This window comes from Amphiura filiformis, chromosome 3, assembly GCF_039555335.1.
Source record: "Amphiura filiformis chromosome 3, Afil_fr2py, whole genome shotgun sequence".
Lineage (NCBI taxonomy): Eukaryota > Metazoa > Echinodermata > Ophiuroidea > Amphilepidida > Amphiuridae > Amphiura > Amphiura filiformis.
This window is the reverse complement of record NC_092630.1, coordinates 30,111,803-30,133,166: the sequence shown is the minus strand read 5'-3', so window position 1 is coordinate 30,133,166 and position 21,364 is coordinate 30,111,803. Positions and strand designations below refer to the sequence as shown.

The 21,364-nt window shown below is 38.1% G+C and overlaps 1 protein-coding gene across 1 annotated transcript in view; it reads left to right on the top strand.

Annotated features, from left to right (window-relative positions):
* The window catches only part of LOC140148335 (coiled-coil domain-containing protein 146-like), a 32,777-nt gene extending 12,600 nt beyond the window's left edge, over nt 1-20,177 (top strand). Inside the window, exons 4-16 of the mRNA XM_072170252.1 lie at nt 162-371; nt 1,517-1,825; nt 2,934-3,161; nt 5,605-5,764; nt 6,947-7,069; nt 11,291-11,550; nt 13,144-13,308; nt 14,558-14,782; nt 15,757-15,985; nt 16,980-17,108; nt 17,682-17,819; nt 18,497-18,745; nt 19,775-20,177. Of these exons, the coding sequence (XP_072026353.1) occupies nt 162-371; nt 1,517-1,825; nt 2,934-3,161; nt 5,605-5,764; nt 6,947-7,069; nt 11,291-11,550; nt 13,144-13,308; nt 14,558-14,782; nt 15,757-15,985; nt 16,980-17,108; nt 17,682-17,819; nt 18,497-18,745; nt 19,775-19,978 (2,629 nt within the window). The 3' untranslated portion in view covers nt 19,979-20,177. The remainder of the gene's footprint in view (nt 1-161; nt 372-1,516; nt 1,826-2,933; nt 3,162-5,604; nt 5,765-6,946; nt 7,070-11,290; nt 11,551-13,143; nt 13,309-14,557; nt 14,783-15,756; nt 15,986-16,979; nt 17,109-17,681; nt 17,820-18,496; nt 18,746-19,774) is intronic.
* The last annotated feature ends 1,187 nt before the right edge of the window (nt 20,178-21,364 follow it).

The following is a 21,364-nucleotide window of genomic DNA, read 5'->3' as shown; positions in this document are numbered from 1 at the left end:
TTACCACTTGTAGCAATAGGCATTTTACCAGATAAATCAGATAACATACATAGCACAAACTCATCAAAAGTTTGCCATGCAGTACGTCATGCTACATTTTTGCATGAAGGCCTTTAAATTAAATGCACTAAATTCTTTGTTTTGCTTCCTTTGCATAATAGAACACGCGACTCTGAGAGTCATCTTCTTCAGAATGCCAAACACAGCACAAACACTCTGGAAAAACAGAACATGGAGCTGGAAAAGGCTGATAATTTTCCGGAGAGTAGCAACACAGAGACCAGCAAGATGAGGATGCAGTTATTAAAACATAATAATGAAATCAACCAATCAGATGAAAGAAATTACCAGTTTGAATTCAAAATTGAAAAGTAAGTTAAATGGGTTTGTATCTTTGACTCTGGAATATACACACTGTTACTAGGATATAATTATGTAAAACTACAGAATTCTGATACTCACTGTATCATGAATGTATTATGCCCTGAGTGTGTTGTAAATATATGTGACCAGCTCCAACAAAATCCGGAACAAGTCGCTAGGCACGTTGTTGAGTTACAGGCCTTTAAAGATGACATTCCCATAAAAAATTGAAAATTTTAGAATTCTTAAATTTAATGGTATTTGACTGTGGGACTAAGTGGACTTTCAAATCCTTGAAAGTACTTATTAAAAAGAGGTTTATTTAATCAATATATAACAGTTTAACTATGATAATCCCTATTGAATAGTGTGTAAGGCAGGAAACTTATTGGCCCATTTCTCAGAATAGCAATTTGGCAAAAATATCAAGGTATCATTTACAAAATTATCCATATCTTGAAAAGTATTGATGCTGTTTATTTAATTTTGGTATCATTTTAAAGCTTAATGTCCAGTGCTTACATTTTTATTCAAATCATGAAATGTCAAAAATGCGACTTGTTCCTGGTTTTGTCAGAGTGAGTCACATACATTGTATTCTCTGGGGCCACTAAAACCCAATTGGTTTCCATCCTCAAGCAGAAATTTGAAGGCAACTTGAGACTACGGATCAGCGTGGATCGCATTTACGGTCATTCTTGGAAATTTCACTGTTTTCACCCAAGTTTCACACACACACACAACAAAATCAGTTATCAACTAAAACAGTGGTCAGTGGAGGTTTCAAGGAAGGTACATGATTAGGGTTGGTATTTTCACATGTGATAACACAAAGTGATAGTATACATATCCCACCCCATAAAAGTCCAATGTGTTTGACAAACTAAGTCAACTGATTGAATGCATGATTGCATGCACTTACTGCAAATATTATGTTGCAGATGTGTCCGAAAACTGCTTTATAATAAAAAGAAATAGAAATAATGGTTGTAAGCATGGCAGGGTATGTAGATAACTTTAAAACCCATATGTAGTGGGTATGCATAGATCTATTGTATTCCATAATTTTCCATTATGTTAAAATGAAAACGTTAAGATCATAAACTTGTTGTACAAATATGTTTAATATTGTATTTCTCTTCTTTAAAAACAGTTTACAGGAGGAGAAAAAAATGTTGGAAAGAGAATATAACAGGCTTCCTAAAAAAGAGGAAATTGAAAAACAAACCAAAGAACTAAACAAGCAGATCGAAGACCTGAGGATAGAAATTGGCCAGCGTAAACTGGAAGCTAAAAATCTGAGAGAAGAATTAGGGACGAGGGATAGGCAGATTGAGTTAGAGAATAAGGAGTTAGAGACATTTATTGAGGAGCAAGAGAACCTTAAGGATAAACTGGTACAGGTGCATTCGTTACCGGGGCAACTAGTCAAGGAGATGGATAAGATGAATAAGGCGAAGAAGTAAGTATGGTATACAATTAGGGATTTTTGTTTGTTAAATGAAGTTTTTAAAAGAAGAGCTTGGTATCTACAACAGTTGGGTCCAAAAACTAACAGGTTGTTGTATCATTGAATTGCAATGGCGCAGTCTCATGAAAGATTTTATGATCCCAGTTTTACTCTTAAAGTTGTTTTCTGAATTATGTGATAAGGCTGGGTAAAAATGCAGTTATGTCTAGTTTGGGTTTCCCGTTCAACCATAATTTTACTAAAACCTAAAAAAACTAACTCAAAACCTTTGGAGATGTTTTGGAGAAAATTTTCAACAAAACCGCTCGGAGCTGTTATGTTACACTTTCCTGTTGATTTTCATTTCAAAGTGTGGCAGTTTTGGATCAATTATGCATGAATGTCTCCATTTTGAAACTTTAGCAATCAGGTAGAATTGTAGGGCATAGTCCTTATCTAAGCAGGTCATGCACTTCAAACTGTCACCCTCAAAAATACAATTGATTTTGTCAGAATTTCTCACAATTCACAAGTTGTTTGCATCATCTTAAAAAAAATATTGCAAAAAAGTGCACTAATTTATAGTGCACTACGCACAGGCACAATGCCTAGATGTTGATCCACAAGCCTCAGCACACTTTACAGGTTGTCGCTGACCACTACGCCTCACATCATTCTATAAACTATTAAATAGTGTTGCCACTCACACAGTCCTCTAGGTGTTGCCACTTGAGGACTGGTAACAAAATCTTCAAGTTTCAGAGGCAACTTTTTAATTCATTTTAATTCATATCATTATAAATGCAATCAAGCCAAATGAGCCTGATGTCAGGCATATCCACTTTTGTTTTGTTTTTAAACCAAAGTGTTTTGAATTTACAATGTGACAGTTTGAAAAAAAAATATAATAAGGGAACATTTGGTTCCTGAGATACGAGTAGTTTTAGTATTCTTTAGACAGTACAAACAAAGAAAATATTCCCACGATGTGACTGATGGTGCTTGATCACATTATTCATTAGAATGATGTAATTGCATTTGTATCACTTAATTACGATGTTCTTGCATTATATCTAGAGGAGATGTTTTAATCAGATGAATTATAATTTTCACTTTTCAGTGAAGTAGAGAGGCAGAGAGGTGAGGTTGATGAGCAGTACGCAGAGCTTGCTGCTGGTCTACAAGAATTACTAAATAGACAACAGGGTTTGACAGAAGAAAAGTTCCAATTGGAGAGGGAGAAACAAAAAGCACAGAGACAACTGGAAGATACGCAGGTGAAATTTGATCAGAGGATGAAAGACTATGAGTATGAGAAGGAAAAAGAAGCTGTCTATTTAGGTGATAGGTAAGTGTAGCACACTCCCCCTCCCCCCCACCCCCATCCCAAATTTGGAAAAGTATACAAAAAGTCCCAAAATTTAAGAATTTGCGAGTGTAGCGAGCAAAAAAAATCAGGTTTTTTACGCGTTTTTGGACAAAAAGGTCAACATTTTGGGAAGAAAGTCCACTTTTCACAAAATTGCCCCACTCCCCTTGGAAAAAGTTCACTTTTTCAAAATCAGCACCCCCAAATGAAATCCTGCGTTCAGGCCTGCACAGGGTCTTAGCTATGATTTGACAAGTGCCTGTCATTGTCACCAAAACTCTGTCCAAAATTTGACCTGAAAACATAAGCCAGATCTTTGCCCCTTCATTTATTAGTCTGGTCTTGTTTTGAGTTTACGAAACTTATTTTTAGCATTATATTTAGAAATTAGCATATGTCACAGCCATTAATTTTGCCTGTCCCAGCAAACTGCCCATCCAAAATGATGGGTGGCTAGCTAACACACTGGTGTAGCAGTTTCATAAGCAAAACGAGTCCTTTAATATTCCATTGATTTTGAATTTGCGTTTCCTAAGATATTACTGAAAATAATTTGAATGCAAAATTGCATTGTTTTTGTTGATTTTTTGTTTTATTTATGTATTAATTTTTTGACCAGTAACTTATTTTGCTGATTAAATCGCATCATTTGATGACAGACTAGTCAAATATTGTTTCATTGGTTGATGAAGCACCTGAAAAGTGGTCTTTTGAACGATCTGCTTGCTGCAACTTAATTGTTGATTTTATTCAAATGTGAGAAGTTGCATTGGCTGTAATTTCAGGTTGCCTGATTTAACTCAGGATTTTCTTTGTAGATCTTAAATGAATGGCTAAAGTCCGATTCTTACTCCACATCGCAGCGCGATGCGATGCTGCGATGCTTTTAAAACATCGCAGCATCGCGCGATGAAATTAATGTACATTTTAATTTCATCGCGCGATGTGGAGTATTAAAAGCATGTGGGGTCTGTATCTCCTTTTATGGTCATACCACCAACCTTGATTTTACAGCATCCAATCATAAGTGTGCACGGCTGCGATATCGCAGCACGATGCTATAAAGTTGAACAAAATTCAACTCCATCGCGGACCGAAATTTCCACCGCGCTATGAGAATGTTTACCGCCAAGCTCGTAAAAACCTGGCTCAAATTTCAGTTTTTATAGCATCGCAGCATCGCATCGCGCTGCGATGTGGAGTAAGAACTTGACTTAAGGCTAGCAGATGTACTTGAAACTTCTGTGATTGGGCAAAAGTCTTTGAAAATAGTGAGTCATTGGGTGACAAATTCTTCAAAAAAGGGAGTCAATCAATGTCAGATTTACCCTAAAAATGGCGCATGTGAGTTGAATGATGGGTATGTGAACTGTCTCTTAATAAGGCCAAAAAAAAATTGTTTGCTTGTCCATAGATCACTTTCAGATGTTGGGTCGGTCGGTCGGGAAAAGTTTTTCTTTTCTTATATCTTTTTTTTTTTCATGTACCAAAAGTATAATGTGAAGTACTATTATGTAAAACACCCACTGACCACAGAATTTCCACCAAAGATAAATTCAAGGTAAATCCTACTTTATTTGACATGTATGCCTATATACGTGTCTGGCAGACTTAAAATACTGCATTTTTTAAGTTCAAAAGTGTTTTACTTGTATATAGACGCAAACATGCAGGAAATGGTTTTTACAACATTTCATTTAAATCTTCAGTTTTTTAAACGAAAAGTTCATGACATTTTCGAGAAAATTGTAAAAAAAAAATTTTCAAAAAAAAAAAAGTTCTACGGTCGGGACTGCCGAGACAGTCGGTTGGACGAGGACAAGCAAACACCTTTTTTTTTTGCCTAACAGAATGCACCTGTCACTTCCTGAAGTATAATGTATGAAGTGTTATATAATGAGGTGAACAAAGTACAGAGAGGTTTTATCTTAAATTAGAAGAATTTTTTGACTTCAACACTACTTACCGGGAGCGCTTTCACAGTACCAACTGCGTCCTCAGCCGGATGTTATGGCTCTGATGATTTATGGCTTGTTGACGATGATGTCACACTAGAAGCAGATGACGTCAAAGGTGTTGTCCTCATCCCCCTGGTGGTCTTGGGTATGAGTAGGTTGTCCCAGACTGGATCTAAGTCCAGTCCAGTGTCTCTGTTCAAGTTTGGTCCTTTTTTCCTGATGTGAATGGCTTCTAGGACTCTTCTGGAAAATTCTGTGGGTTCTTTTTCCAGCACATTTATGTTTTCCCAGTCTATTTGATGGGTGTTTTTGCTCCTGGAGATATGCTCATGTACATGTACAAGGTTTTATCTGATCATACCATATCTTTGGACTAGTGTTCCTTCTTTAACATGACATGATACAGTGGGCATTTAATGTAAGATATGTTTGACCTTTATGCCAATTTCTTGTTTTTCCCCCAGGGCAACCCTTGATTTGAGTCTTCGTCATGTCCAGATGGAGAAGAAGAACCAGCATGACATCTATGCCAGAAAATTAAGGGAAAAAGAGAGAGATCTAAGAAATCTGAAGAAAACAGAGCTGCAATTGAGAGTGTCACAAGATGCCCAGGAACATACGAAGGTAAAGTTAATAAGACTGGGATAGGGATGTAGTGTATTTGAGTGTAGAGAGATTACATTTAATTGGCAAACACATTAAAGTAGCATATTTTGTTGTTATTTCTTATTTCAGGTATTTTATGCAACAATTTGATTGTTGCATAAAAGACCTCAAAAAAGGGAACTGCAATTGTAAATTAATAAAATTTCACAACACATTTTGATGTTTTGGATATACTTTTGAATCAGTCTAGACCTTTAACGAGCACCCATGCATTTCTTTTATGGATGCAGATCTTATGTATTTTTACCTGTACAATGTATGTAATTCAGTCTTTGCCCGGGAAATATTCTTGATGAATATGTAATTGTAATATTTTTGGATATTTAGCAATTCAAAATCAATCATAGGTGTAACACTTTGTTGATATCATATGCAATACACTTTAATTTGAAATTGTTATGAAAGAAACAAACAAAAACAATAGAAAACCCACATGCTTTTTCTGCTGCAACTCATATTTCCTTTCAACTGAATCAAGTCTATCTTATCTATCTTATTTCAATTATGTGTTGAAAGTCCCTGTGACCAGTCATTAGTGGCCATGTGGTATGTATTACTCAATTCTAAAGTCTGCACAAAAAGAAACTCAGCTATTATAAACACGACTATAGCTTCAGAACTAATAATTGTTTTCACAATGTTTTAACATGGAGGGAAGGATGAATTATTTACACACATTTTGATGCCACATTTGTCAAATGTTGTTCAATATTAACAACACAGTAGTGTTTTTAAAGAAAAATACCCGATTTTAAAAGTTGCAGTTTACAGCGATCAATGGTTATTATGCCAGCACGGTAGCACGTAAAGCCCGCCATTATCTTCACGCTCACTTCAAAATCAATACAAATAGCTGCAACTTTTCTATTCGGCTATTTTTCTTCCAAAACACTGCTGCATTGTTAATATTGAACAAAATTGGACAATTTAGATATCAAAGTGCGCGTAAATAAACCATCCATCTTTTTATGTTGAAATAATGTGAAAACAATTATTAGTTCCGAAGCTATAGGCGTGTTTATAACAGCTGAGTTTCTTTTTGTGCAGACTTTAGTTGAGAAAGCACATTAAGATCATATTTCAAGAATAAAACAAAACAACTCTTAAAAGCAATAATGTTTACTTCTTTTTAATTTTCAGTCTGTTTATGATAAGGTCAAGTCACAAGCAGACCATGGTCCCAAAGATGATGGCACACTGCTCGAAAAACGCAAAGATTTACAACGTGAAGTAGAGCAGACTAAACGTATGCTGGCACAACAGGTAAGCAGGATTGTAGTCAAAAGTTGCATTGAAAATAAAAATGATGATGTTAAGGTTGTGTTTGTCTGAATAAATGGCCTACACTCAGCTTCAGAGAAGACCGGCAGTCCCTTGCTCAGATTGACACGAGTGCCCTGTTAATGAGCGACATACGCGGAGCTTTGTTTGCGCCGACCAACGTTTTGATGCGTAATCGGCTAATCCAATTACCATGTCTGTTATGATTGTCTTTCCTTTATATCCTCTATGACAGAAGGAGTGGCGACCTCTGTCTTATTCAGCCATTGACAAGAAATATGAGTTTACATTTAAGCACCAGGGTTAAAGCCCCTGCTATGAAGTCTGGACCATCTAAGTCACCGTTAGACTATGCTAACATCAATGACGGTTTGATCTCAAAGCCAGTTGATACCATCCCTGGACGGACCAAACCTGATGCAGATAAGGATGGTCAAGACAAATTTGTACAAAAGAAAAACCATTTACCATCAGCACTTTCAACATCAGAACTCTCAACTAACTAGAAAAAAAGAAGAACTTGCTCATGAAGCCGCACATTATGGCATTGACATCATATGTCTGCAGGAACACCGGATTTGTCACAATGACTCCCTCTTGCAGGAAGATCTGAATGGATACAGATTAGTCACCTCTTCAGCATGGAAGAACCAAAGGAATGCTGCCACTGGTGGAGTAGGCTTCTTAATCTCACCAAGAGCCATCAATTCCTGCATGTCCATTATTAGTCATAATGAACGGATTATAGAAATTTCTCTGCTGGGCAATCCAACATCCACAGTTCTCTGCTGCTACAGTCCACATAACGAACAACCTGAAGAAGCTGTTATCTCCTTCTACCAAGAACTCTCTTCTACAGTTAATGCCATCCCAGCTCATAACTTACTTATAATTGGAGGAGACTTTAATGCTCAGCTTGGGCCATTGGATGCTCTCTTCACACCTGCTAAAGAAACCAATAGAAATGGCAACCACATGAAAGACTTCATGCAGGAACATAACCTCATAGCCACAAACACAAGGTTTCAAAACCGCATCAACAGATTATGGACACATAGGTGTCCTAATGGCCAACTAGTTCAACTAGACTTTGTCCTGGTAAGAAAGAAGTGGATCAACTCAATCAAGAATTCACGTGCATACAGCTCCTTCGAGGGTGTGAACTCGGACCATAGGATTGTTTCATGCAAATGTCAAATCAGCTACCGGAAATGCAGAACTTCCATGAAAGACCCAATGAAACGTATTGACTGGAAGAAGGTTACCAGAGACACCATCCTGGGTGAGCAGTTTGTGGTAGCAGTCTATAACCGCTTCAGTTCTCTACACGATGAGCTACAAGAACCCAATATTAGCACCACTTATGATACCTTAGTTGCGGCTAATGAGGAAGTTGCACTGGAGATGCTCCCTAAAAAATCAAAGCAGTCCTACAACATTGCTGCATCAGACAAAGTCACTGAGGCAAGAGATGTCTTAAAGAGTGCATCTATGAAACACAATGCTAGATCCACCCGAGCCTCACAAAAGCTCCTCGAATCGGCCAAAGTTACTCTTGATAAAGCCTACACAGAAACTCTGGAGTCCTCTATTCAAAAGAAGACAGAGGAACTTGACACCCTCCATCGTGAATATAAACATGCAGCTTCTTGGGAACTCCTCCGGAGATAACTGACACCAAATCTGCTCCTGTGGTTAGAGTGAAAGGCAATACATCTGAAGAGCGTCGTGACAACTGGTTTCTACACTTTTCCAACTTACTAGGGAAACCAGAGCAAGACGTAAACCTTGAAGATACGTTCTTTAACAGCAATGTCTCTGACGATCTCCCAATACACACTGGTCCATTTACTATGGAGGAACTGCAAAAGGTCTGAGCAAGCTCAACAAGTCAAAAACACCTGGTCCTGACAACATACCAGCCATTGTTTGGAAAAACCCACTCTTCCATCAGCAACTGCTTGATTTCTGTAATGAAACCATGAAGGAAATAAGCCAAAAGCCTTGTCAAGATCCACAATTATACCTCTCCGAAGAAAGGGATCTTTCACAACCATCAAATTATAGAGGTATCACACTGTCAGCACTTGCTGCCAAGCTGTATAACACTATGCTGCTCAACAGGATTTCTCCTCATCTAGATCCTATTCTCAGACGTAACCAAAATGGTTTTCGCAAGGGTAGATCAACCACACCACAGATTCTAGCCCTTAGAAGGATAATAGAAGAGCTTAAAATCTCAAAGAAGCAGGCATATATTGTGTTTGTTGACTTCTCAAAAGCTTTCGACAGTGTTAACCGGAAGGCCATGCTGCATATTCTTCGTAATTATGGGATCCCTCAGGAGATTGTGAATGCTATTGCAATAATGTATGATAATCCTTCAAGTTTTGTACAAACAGGTGATGGACCAACTGAAGAGTTCCTCTCTACTGCTGGAATCCTGCAGGGCGACACCTTGGCCCCTTACCTTTTTGTGATAGTGGTAGACTATCTCCTCAGACAGTCGATAGACACTGACAAGTCCAAAGGGATTGACATCATGCCCAATAAGACGAGCAGAGAGAAGAACAAGTATTTAACCGATCTTGACTACATGAGACGACATCGCTTTAACAGCTACGTTATCACAAGATGCCCAAGATCTTCTGTCATCTTTAGAAGATGCTTCCGCCAAAGTTGGCCTCTTTCTCAATTCCAAGAAGACAGAATATATGTGTATTAATGGAGATAAGAACCCAACTCCAATCCTTTCTCGGGATGGCACACAACTCAAGGAGGTGTCGGACTTTAAATACCTTGGTTCATTTGTTGCCGACAGCAAGAAAGACTTTCTGACTTCAAAGCTCAAGCATGGAAAGCTTGCAACAAACTGCACACCATCTGGCAGTCCAACATATCAAGAAATACCAAGCTTGCCTTCTTTAGAGCCTGCATAGAGAGTATCCTCTTATATGGAAGTGAGACCTGGACAATGAAGAAAGATCTTCAGGACCGTCTTGATGGTACCTACACCCGGCTGTGATGAGGGTTCGAAATATATCCTGGCGTGAACATAAAACCAAAGCAGAGATCTATGATGGTGTTCCACAGGTGTCCTCCATCGTTGCTCAACGGTGAGCCAGATTTGCAGGCCACTGCTACCGTGCAAAAGACCAAATGATTTCAGATGTCATCTGTATGAGGCTTCCACGAACATGTAGAGGAAGAAGACCATTCAACTACATCGACTGTGTGGCAAGGGACGTCAATCAAGAAATTAATGACCTCCCAAATCTGATGGCTGATAGAGATTCCTGGAAAAGAATTGTAAACTCTTTCTCGGATGCGTCCGCAAGATAGATAGATAGGTTATGATTGTCAGACGATTGAATCAGCTAATCAGAACCCCACTTCTGTGTTTACGCTGTGCACACTCTCAGAATGTAAACAACTGCCGTTCTTCTCTTCCATACAGTTTCAGCCAGAGAAGAATGGCAGTTGTTTACATACTGAAAGTCGGTGAATGTTCAGGTTGACGACAGAAACACTTGGGGGCAAATTGTGTGACAGACTTACCACAAGAATCTAAAGTTATGATTTTGCACAGTTATGTAAAACTTCACATTGTGACTGCGTTCGTTAGTTGACACATATTTTTAGAACATTCAGGGCAAGATACCTCGGCAAGGTCCTGTCACAATGGTGCAGGATATTTTCTCTGGGTATTTCAGTTTTCAAAGTCTGACCATCATAATACTAATTATAGAGAGTTTGTCCGTCTGTCCGCGCGCTATCGTGTGCTCGTAGAGCGCAATCGCGGAGTATCAACGGGCGTGTGCGCGGAGTACCGACGGGCGCAGTGCGGGCATCGGAAAGCATTACAGAGTGCATGTCATGCATGTGACTAACAGTTGCATCTCATCGGACCAATAGGCCTATTTTCAACCCCGGGTTTTCAACACATATTTCAATACGGTACGGAACGTGTGCATATGCCTATTCCATGTATTTCAGCAGTAGTAGTTTAAAAGGTCAGGGCAGGTATATGGATTAGAGATAGGGCTATTACGAGAACCAACCAACCCGAGAACCGCGAAATCTAGTTCCATATAATCCTGTTGTAACTGTAAATTAATTTGTCCTTTTTTTTTTATTTTAGTGTAAAAATATAGATAAATACAGTAATATTTCTTAATTCTATCCAATACAATTTTCTCACAGAACTCTCTCACTGCAGTTGAACAAGTCAAAGTAGAACAGAGTATAGCAGAAGAAGAGCGCCTCCTATATGAGCAGAGTGACTTGCGCATAGAGGTCGTTGAGCTGACTAGGTTAGCTGCCATCAAAGGAGACGAGAGGGAACAGAAAGCTAGGGATTTCATGCGAGCTGAGCTCAGATATCATAGGGCTCTGGATGACTTGAAAGCTAAAGATCTCTCCATTATTGATAATAAGAAAAAATATCAAGAAATGATGATTAGGTGAGTCTTGTATTTTGTGTCATGAAGTTATTAGTCAACAGGCTATTCCATTTAAAACCCACACTACCCCTGTGGAAGATTTTGGAAATATCTTCCACAGTGGGAGTATGAATTTTAAATGGAATGAACACTTTAGCAACTCCATTTGAATTTCATACACCCACTGAGAAAGATTCAACCTGAATCTTCCGCTGAGGAAGGGTGTGTTTCAAAATGGAGCTGCTAATGCGTTCATTCCATTTGAAATTCATACTCCCCTTGTGGAAGATATTTCCAAAGTCTTCCACAGGGGTAGTGGGGATTTTAAATAGAATAGCCAAATAAGCAGATAGACATGAATGACAGGTAAATAAATTTTGATAATTGTTTATTAACATTTTATTATAGCAATTGGGAAATGAACCAAAGAATCGTATCAGTAGCCTATTAGTGTTGAGGCAATTTAGGCCCCCCAAAAAATTGTTTGTCGTAACCCGACCGACCCTAAAAATAGGCCAGACCTAGACTTTTTTTTTTATTTTTTGCAAAAATGAATAAAAAAAAATCAAAAAAGATTAAAATTGAAAAAAAGGAAAAAATTCAGCTTTTCAGCTTAAAATGCATGTAAAAAAATTATTTAAAAAAAAATTGCCGACCGACCTACCCTAATTTTTTTTTCATGTTACGCCAATCAAACAATTTGTTTTTTTAGGCCTTACTCTTTGTGCGAATGCATTTTTAAGAATTCAACCCTCATATGCCTCTATATATATGAGGCTTTGTTTCACTGGTCTGTGTCTTTATTAGTGTTGGAAATGGACAAAAATGTATTCAACAACTCTTCCTATACCTTTGTACAGGAGCCAAGCGTTGTTAATCGGTGATGAATCCACAGTCTAGTAGCGTATACGCGAAGGCAAGGTTACGCGTTACGCATGAGCGCATAAAAGTTGTCATGCCTGGAACGTATGCGTAAACATGAACTCTCTGATGTTGGCGGTAGCAGCTAAATATTAACGCTTGAGTTTTATTGCTGATATCAACAGAGAAATACAGCGATCTTCTTGTAAGGTTGAGTGGCAATGACAAACGGACATTCCGAATGAAAGAATCATGTGAATTAGACATCTTTTGCTTGTTTCGTTGTTGAAAGGGATTCAATCATGTTTCACCGTTGTTCATCACCGATTAACAACTCGCGTCCTCGTTTCTGAGTGGTTTACTTAACTCGGGCAGCTAAAGCTGCCCTCGCCAAATAAACCACTCAGACGTATCATATTGTAGCATATTGTGTTATTCCAATTGAATTCCACACTACCCCTGTGGAATATTTTTGAAATATGTTCCACAGGGGGTGTATGTTTTCAAATGTAATAGGTGGGTTAATCATTTTGAAACTTGTACTCCCCCTGTATTACGACTTTACACAACTGAATGATCTTTCACAACTGGAGTGAGTATTTCAAATGGAAGTTACTCAATTGTCTATTCTATTCAAAACTTACACCCTCTGTGGTAGACTTTAGCTAAATCTTCCACAGGTGGAGTGTGGACCTTAACTGGAATAGCCCATTAATATTATTATTTCAACTTTGTGTGTTTTCTTCACTCAAGGTTAAAAGAGTTTGCTAAGATGTACGATGTGATCAAGAACGAGAGGAACAAGTGTGTCAATCTCATCCAGGCTAGCACACAGAAAGCGGCTGAGATGAGAGAGAAGATTAAAATCTTGCAGAATGAAATTGAGATCCTAAGAACATCTTGTCATACAAAAGAAAGGTAAGAGGCCTTTGACTACTCTTGATAAATGAATATTGTATAAAGAATCTTTTTTCATGATCAGTTTCTGTATATAGATTAGGCTGGCATCCTCAGTCAGTCAATGCAGTGGTTGATCGAGCGAGTGACAAACTTTTGTGTAATTTCTGTGACTTTCCCAGTCAACCTTTAAAACTGTGTCTGAAATGTGAAACATACTTTAGAACATATAGATGAGTTGACTTTTGACATACTTCTGGCAGTATGCGCATATATCATCACAATTTCCATTGTGTTTTGCCTGGCAGTATGCGCGCGCATCATATTTTGTTCAGGGCTTGTGTTTTTAAAACTCCAGCCACATCACAATAAGCCTATTGAACAGTGTAGTGATTGCACAAGGTTCACTCAAGCATATCGACATACCAGTCCCTTGCCTTTGTTGATAAACATTGAGGTCAACTCATCTATAGTATGAGCTCTTGACACAACAGCTTGCAAAGACATAACAGGTACATTGGAAGCCTCACTATCAAAGTGTCCATCACTTTTGAACACACTGTTTTTGATTTGTCATTAACAAGCACAAGCATAACCCAATGACAAAGAAGACAATGAATGATTCAGTCTTGTATGTAGATATTGGGAATAGAGTTTCAACACATGACAAATGGATGAAAATGTAATGGAATTTTGCCCCTTAAAATTTTCATTAGGTGTAAACCTTGGTAATATGTGACGTGTCATGTCAAAAGGAGACACTTTTGGGCAGGATCGTAAATGGAGAAATAGCCAAATATCTGCCCAGGGGTGATTTTTTCACAATTTGGGTTTGTTGCAAATTTGTAATGTGCTTAACGTTTAAAATATTGTCTGATAGTTTCAGACCGGAATATAACTGGCATCTTGTATTTTTTGATACATTTATTCAAGGCAATTCCTACTCTCAACATTGTCAATGATATTTTTAAAGGCCAATATCTCAATTTCCAATTTTATGATACCATAACTTACGAACTCAATATCTTCACTTAGGAATGTCCGATTTCATTGGGGAAAACGGCATTGTGGAGCAAAATATATCTATATTTAAGATATGTAAAAACCTCAAAAATGATAACCTGCCCAAAAGTGTCTCCTTTTGACATGACACGTCACATATGTTACCTTGCCAAAAAGCAATATCAGATCATTGTGAACTGGATTCTAGCTGTGGTGACAATATGCTAAATAATTGGCATATTTTGATTTTAATTTTGTTCCCATCTAGGCACCTTCAAAAAGCCAAGTTAAAACATGTGAATGCCGTTGTCCTGAGAGACCAACTGCGCAATGAGCTTGGCAAGCAGCAGCGTATAGAAGAAGAGATGAGAGAGAAGAGGGAGCAACAGAGACTGGACATTGCTAAACTCAATCTGATGATCAACCAGGCTGAAGATCAGATGGTGAAACTTAGGAAGAGATATGAGACTGCTGTACAACACAGAAATGACAGGTAAGTTTGTAACTATTCGCCCTTTGCATGGATCCACTATCTTGCTACCAAAACAAGGTCTTCCCTGCAATCGCATGTGCAAAAAGTGCAATTTTTTCCTCACACTTTTCTTGCAACATGCCAGAAGGCTTTAGCAAAGCGTGCGCGGCAATTAAAGCAGGCGTACACAAATGCAATACACACTTAGCGGGTAAAATCTTGTTTTGATATGGTCATGCAATCGGCAAATACTACAATTTATCAAAACAAAGAGGTAAATTAAAAATTGCAAAAATTATCCTGATGAAATTGTATTTTTGAAACTTGTAAATGGGCTATTCCAGTCGAAATCCACACTACCCCTGTGGAAGATTTTGGAAATATCTTCCACAGGGGGAGTCATTGGTCAGGGTAAACCATTTTGAGACACATACATCCCCTGTATTATGGCTTTCCCTAAATCTTCCACAATTGAAGTGAGTATTTCAAATGGAAGTTACTCCTTCTGTGGAAGACTTTAGCTAAATCTTCCACAGGGGCAGTGTGGATTTTAAATGGAACAGCTTGATTGCTATGCAATCATTAATTTCTCACACCCTATCAAACAAAAAAATAAAGGGAGTAGAGGTTATTTCAAAAACTTACAGAGATTTAAGAGCAACATATAATCTGGTTGGCTAGAAGCAATAAGATGTTTGTAAGCTGAGAGTTGAGAGGTGCTGACAGTAGTGCAGCTGGACAGTGGGGTCCCCGGGGCCAAAGCGTTTAACCCACCGCTGCCCGTCCCAAATCGAAGGCAGCTGCTGAGGCTACTTTTGATCCTGGGCTTGTTAGAACAACACTTACTGAGGCAGAATAAGCCAGGAAGCAGCTCTGAATGTCCATGATCTTGGCAGTTTGATCTTCAAGTTTAGACCCACATATTTTCTGTCTAATAAAATCAACAAATCTTCAAACATTTTAAAGACAATTCTCTTGTTTCTTAAATTTTACAGAGGTGTCCAGCTCATAGAACGCAATGAAGAAGTCTGTATATTTTATGAGAAAGTGAACATCCAAGAAGACATGATACGTAAAGGTGATGTTGAGTTGCACACCAGGGAGGAAGAGATAAGATTCCTGAAGATGCAGATGGGTGAGGAGAAGAGAGCCATCCAATTACTGAGACGGAATCTACCTAATAAGACGGCTTTAGAACAGGAACTTGTGACACTGCAAATACAGGTATGTCATTTGGGTTGATCCTTCATGTAATTATTTCGTGTAAGCTAATCCTAACTCTAACCCTAATCCTAACCCTAATCCTAATCATAACCCTAATCCTAACCCTAACCCTAAACTAACCCTAACCTTAACCCTAACCCTAATTTCGTGTAAAATTACATGAAGGAATCCATGTTTATGTATTTCTGGATGTGTATTCCATTGATTATCTATAATTATTTCTTTTCCACAAGTTAACTACGGATGAAAAATCATCCTTGACTGGGATTTTAACCTCATTCATAAACTTTGTAAAATATATATTTTAACTTTCTTTTAAAAAGCAAAAGCTGAAAATCCCAAATTTGATGGTAAAAAAATCCACATAGTGGCCTGAAATGTCCTCATCTACCTGTAATGAAATTGAAAATACTGCCTAGCTACATCCAGAAATATGTGCATATAATTGTTTTTGACAAAAATCAATGCAGGTAGTGAATCTTATCAAAGGTTAGCTGCTATTGGTTTATTGCCTGATGAAAATTAATTTGTAGTTTGAATTTGAATTGTTATCCTTCACCTTGTGAAGTGACAATATATGCTATACTTTATACTTGCAAGCTTTTCCAATGTTATAGTGAGCTGTCTTGTCTATAATAAGACTTAAAACCCAACACAATATGAAACAGAAATTAAGCTCCAAATCTTAGGGCTCATATGTGAAAATTTTATACTTAGTTCTCTGGATTGATAGGATGAACAAATTTTTAATCTTTACCTAGAGCAGCCAGCACACATAAACATTGAAAAACAAACAAATCAGTGCATCTGGCCAGATTCAAGCCGGCCACCTTCGTATTACTAGCACGTCGCTATAGCCAATTGGGCCACAGAGGCACACTGGAGAAGAGCGGAAGATATTAGGTTTGAAGGGCTCATGTGATCACGTGAGGCACAATCAAATTCGTCAACATTCATATGTAATACGAGTTGTCCTTTATTCTTTTTCTTATAGCTGGCTTCCTGTCAGGATCGTATGCATGAATTAGAGAAGGAATTAGAGAATCCGTATGATGAGAAGAGAGTGAGACTACTGGAAGGTCAAGATCCTAACCCGTCACATCTCAACACCAGGATAGAGGATGTAAGTCAAATATCATTAAATCAGTGATTTATAGTGCACTACGCACAGGCGCAACATCTAGACATTGATCCACAAGCCTCAGCACACTTTACAGTTTGTCGCTGACCACTACGGCCCACTTCATTCCATAAACCATTTAACAACAACACAGGGACTTTGCCGCTTCAAGAGCGCATACGCTACACATTCCATATATAATCAATTGCAAATGAGGATCAGCTTCACGAGAGCGTACTAACCATCGCCAGGGTTCAAACTAACAACCTCTCGCACCATAATCCAACACCTTATCAATTGAGCTAACTTGACTGCTTAAAACATTTTGAAAATTGTTATAAATGAGAAGAAAAAAAAAGGGAAGTTGAAATAAATTGAATGCAATCATTAACAAGTACTTTAAACCACTTTTTTAAGTATTGATACTAAGGTTTGAAATGAAAGACCACATATTGAAAAATGCTTTTGTCATCCATTTGAAGTAACTAGCCAAGTACATCCAGACCGTAACTTCTTATTTAACATATAATACTCCTAACTGTTAATTCCACATGCCATCTCATTTTAAATTTTCAGCTTGAGATTCGTTTAGCAGAAAAAGAAGAGCAACTTTTAGAAAAAGATCTTATCTTTGAGCAAGTGACCAGGCTATCAGAGAGGGTCAAGAGTAAAGTGGACACTGGCAAGGAGGATACATTACAGCTGGCAAAGAAGGTAAGGAGATACAACCCCAATAGTAATCTGAAGCCATAATACTAGTGCAAGTCTCAATACAAAATTTCATCCTGACAGTTCAAATCAAGAATTTATTTTTATTTGATTAGCCAGATTTGTGCACTTGAATAAAATTGAGGCAGATCAACATTTTGCTAATTAAAATATGTTTACTAGTACTCGCTACTGTGTGTAAAGTTGCACTTTAATTGGTGTAGAACATGCAGTTGTCTGTAAAATTGAAAAGGCCAAACTTGGAGTCAGTTCCTACTTCTGGTGAGTGCATTATATACTTACATTCAGCAATTAGGCCTAAAAAAAAATTGTTTGATTGGCATAACCCGACCGACCCTAATAATAGGCCCGACCCTGGAGTTTTTTCTTATTTTTTTGCAAAAAATGAATAAAAAAATCAAAAAAAGATTAAAATTTAAAAAAAGAAGAAAAATTCATGATTTTCAGCTTAAAATGTGTGTAAAATTTTTTTTTTTTTAATTGCCGACCGACCTACCCTAATTTTTTTTTTTTTTCATGTTATGCCAATCAAACAATTTTTTTTTTTTTTTTTATTGCAAGGTTCTTTATGAACAAAGTTTAGGCAAGATAAAATGGCATTTCTCTAATCACTGCAGCATATGCTAATGACATTGACAATTTTCAAAATTATTTTCCAACAGGTTAATGAGCTTCAAGCTAAGATCAAAGAAATTACTCGTAAGATGATGGCTGCTGTCTCCGAGCTCTCCATGAGACAAGCAGAAGCCCTTAAGATGCAGCAAGATGTCAGAGGTCAAGAATCAACCCTTGAGCAGGCTTATCTAAGAATGGAGCAGGGTGAGGCTCCTACAGAGGAAGCTGCCAGAGATTGGGAACGGATGGTACGAGACGAGAGAAGGAGACTTGATGATGCAGAGCTCAGAAGAATGGTAAGGACAACAATTGTATTTTGGTGTACACTGTGTAAAAGCTTCGCGCGGGTCCCCGCTAGTTGAGTCAACAGGAGCGGTTAGTAAACAGGAGCGGTCAGTCACGTACACATACGTAGGCCTATACGCGCAGTTAGCCAACATTAAGTGCGTCCATACCATGCGCCGCAATGCGTGTGAAACCATGGTGCCGATGTACGGCGCAGGTGCGTGACTCGCCACTTACAGCGCGTGTTGGACACCGCTTGCATTTGACGCGTTTGCTGTCATGACCTGACCCATAAGGTTATTGACCTCAACGGCCTAGCAACCGACCATTTTTTTTTGTTATTTCCATAGTGATTGAACAGTTTTGCAAAAATGAACGTCAGATGATTGAATGGCAATATGTACCCGATCAAATACGAATAAATCAGAGCTGAAAATGAAAGCATCTCAGAGCCTGCTTCTGGACAAGATTGAGCGACTTTCTTTTATTTATATAGACAATGAGAATGTAACGGTGACACGATCTGCATATGTGACACGATCTGGTCCATGTAGGCCAAAGGTGGCAAATGTGAAATTGAGATAAATAGAAAAATATGGAGTAAAAAAACCCCAATAAACTACATAAGAAAATAGGCATCACAAAACTTTAGAACCGAGTATGCTAGACCTTCGGTTTTTTCAGCAAATGATAGCTTAATTTTTGATAATAATTATAGTAACTTAATTTTCAAAAATGCCTCCTTTGGTCTCCATGGACCAGATTGTGTCATATATACTATTATTAACTTGTCATAGGCAATAATTATTCAGTCCCCATTTACAAGCTGGTCATAGTATAGTAGTGATCAATAACAGACATGTGCGCTGAAATGTGCAATACGCGCAGCATGTTTCAAAGCCCATGAGACTGCAAAAAACCCGAGATATTTTTTAGGTCTTGGATGTAATATGTTTGTCTTTTTTTTGCTGATTTGATTTTGCATAGCAGTTTACAACTCAATCAAGTTAACAATCAAATTTACTTCTTTTTAAATATAGGCTGAAGAGGACGAGGAGCAATATCTGATAGCTGGTGGTGTGACTACCACTGCCGAGCCACGTCCTAATGCATACATTCCAGATAATGAAGTGGAATTACCTGTACCAAGACCATACGGAGTACACGCGCCATTCAAACCACAGGAACCGGGAGCCAATATGAGGCACATAAGGAAACCCATTGTTAAACCTATCGAGATTTAAAATTGGGAATACGAGTGGATGATTAGGGATTGGGAGACATAATTGAGAATATGAGTGTGGATTGGGGTACCTAATGCTTTGGAATGGGAGCAGGTGTGTGGGAGAAACATGCTTCAGAAAAGATGTGTCTGCTGCTGCATGGGATGGAGTTACCATTCCTAATGGTGATAGTTTTATTTTGTAATAAATTGAATCTAAAGGGAAATTGTACTTTATCCCCTCTTTTTAAAACAATTTCTAGTGTCTACACTGAGAGAGTATCAAGATTTGATACAAAAGTCAAAAGATGATTGTGATTGAAAGCAGTGCTAGAAAGTTACCTTTGCCAGTCATTTGAAATTTCAAAATTCCCATACTTATACATAGAACTACCCACCTTCAATGTTGATACAAATACAAATTGCATTAATCTACCGATTATGCGAAACACAAAAACCCTCTCACACAGAGATTTTTCTGACCTGTCCCTAAGACCGACCTATCGGCGCCCTTTGAGTTGAGCGCATGCGTGCAACAATCCCTGTTCAAAATTTTTTTGTCACCGCCCAAGAAAGACGTGTTGCTTATGAGCTCCGACGGTCGTACTTGTTGGTGAACGATTTTGTGTACTAAAAACAGCCGTGTATTGCAATCGGAAGGATAGCAGTTATAGCGGAGAGTGTTAAGTATCATGGGGAACTTTTAAACTCATTAAACTATCGGGATGTGTCCTTTAGTCAAATTTTTTCGATTCCCGCGATCGCTTAAAACATGGCGGTCGCTAATCTAAGATACGCCCTTTGTTACCGTGTGATTGCCTAGCTTTTGGAAGGCATTGCTAGAGCGTCCGCTGTATAGTTTAATCACACAATTTATTCTATATATGATATCCGTAACTTGTTATACTCATATAGCGTTTTCCCTGTTGTTCTTGGCAGTTGTTAGAATTAGACTAGTGACAACATACCAGAGGCGTTACAGTAGGTGAAAGTTGTGTGATGGTGGATTGCTACTATCAGTGAAGCTATATCGAAAGTCGAGTGACGGGTTTTTATAGTCATATTTTATAGAGATATATTCTATATAATCTCTATTTTGTGCCGTTCTCTGTGTAGATTGAATAAAATTTAATCGAAATCTAATTACCATAATAAAGATTATACCATCTTGCTAGTACTTTGAAGTGACCTGTATCCTCTATATATTATGATTTCCGTGGAGGACACCATATTATGTCTTCCGTCGATGTGCTAAGTGCCCATCACGGTTCCTGGCTGGGACCCTCATTTACTTTGTTATGTTCATCGTGAGTGTTCGCGTTCCGCCAGATGTACCATATGTATAGGGATTTCAGAGGAGCAGTTTGGCGCTTTGGAGCGAGGTCAGCAGTTGGGAATTAGACCATCC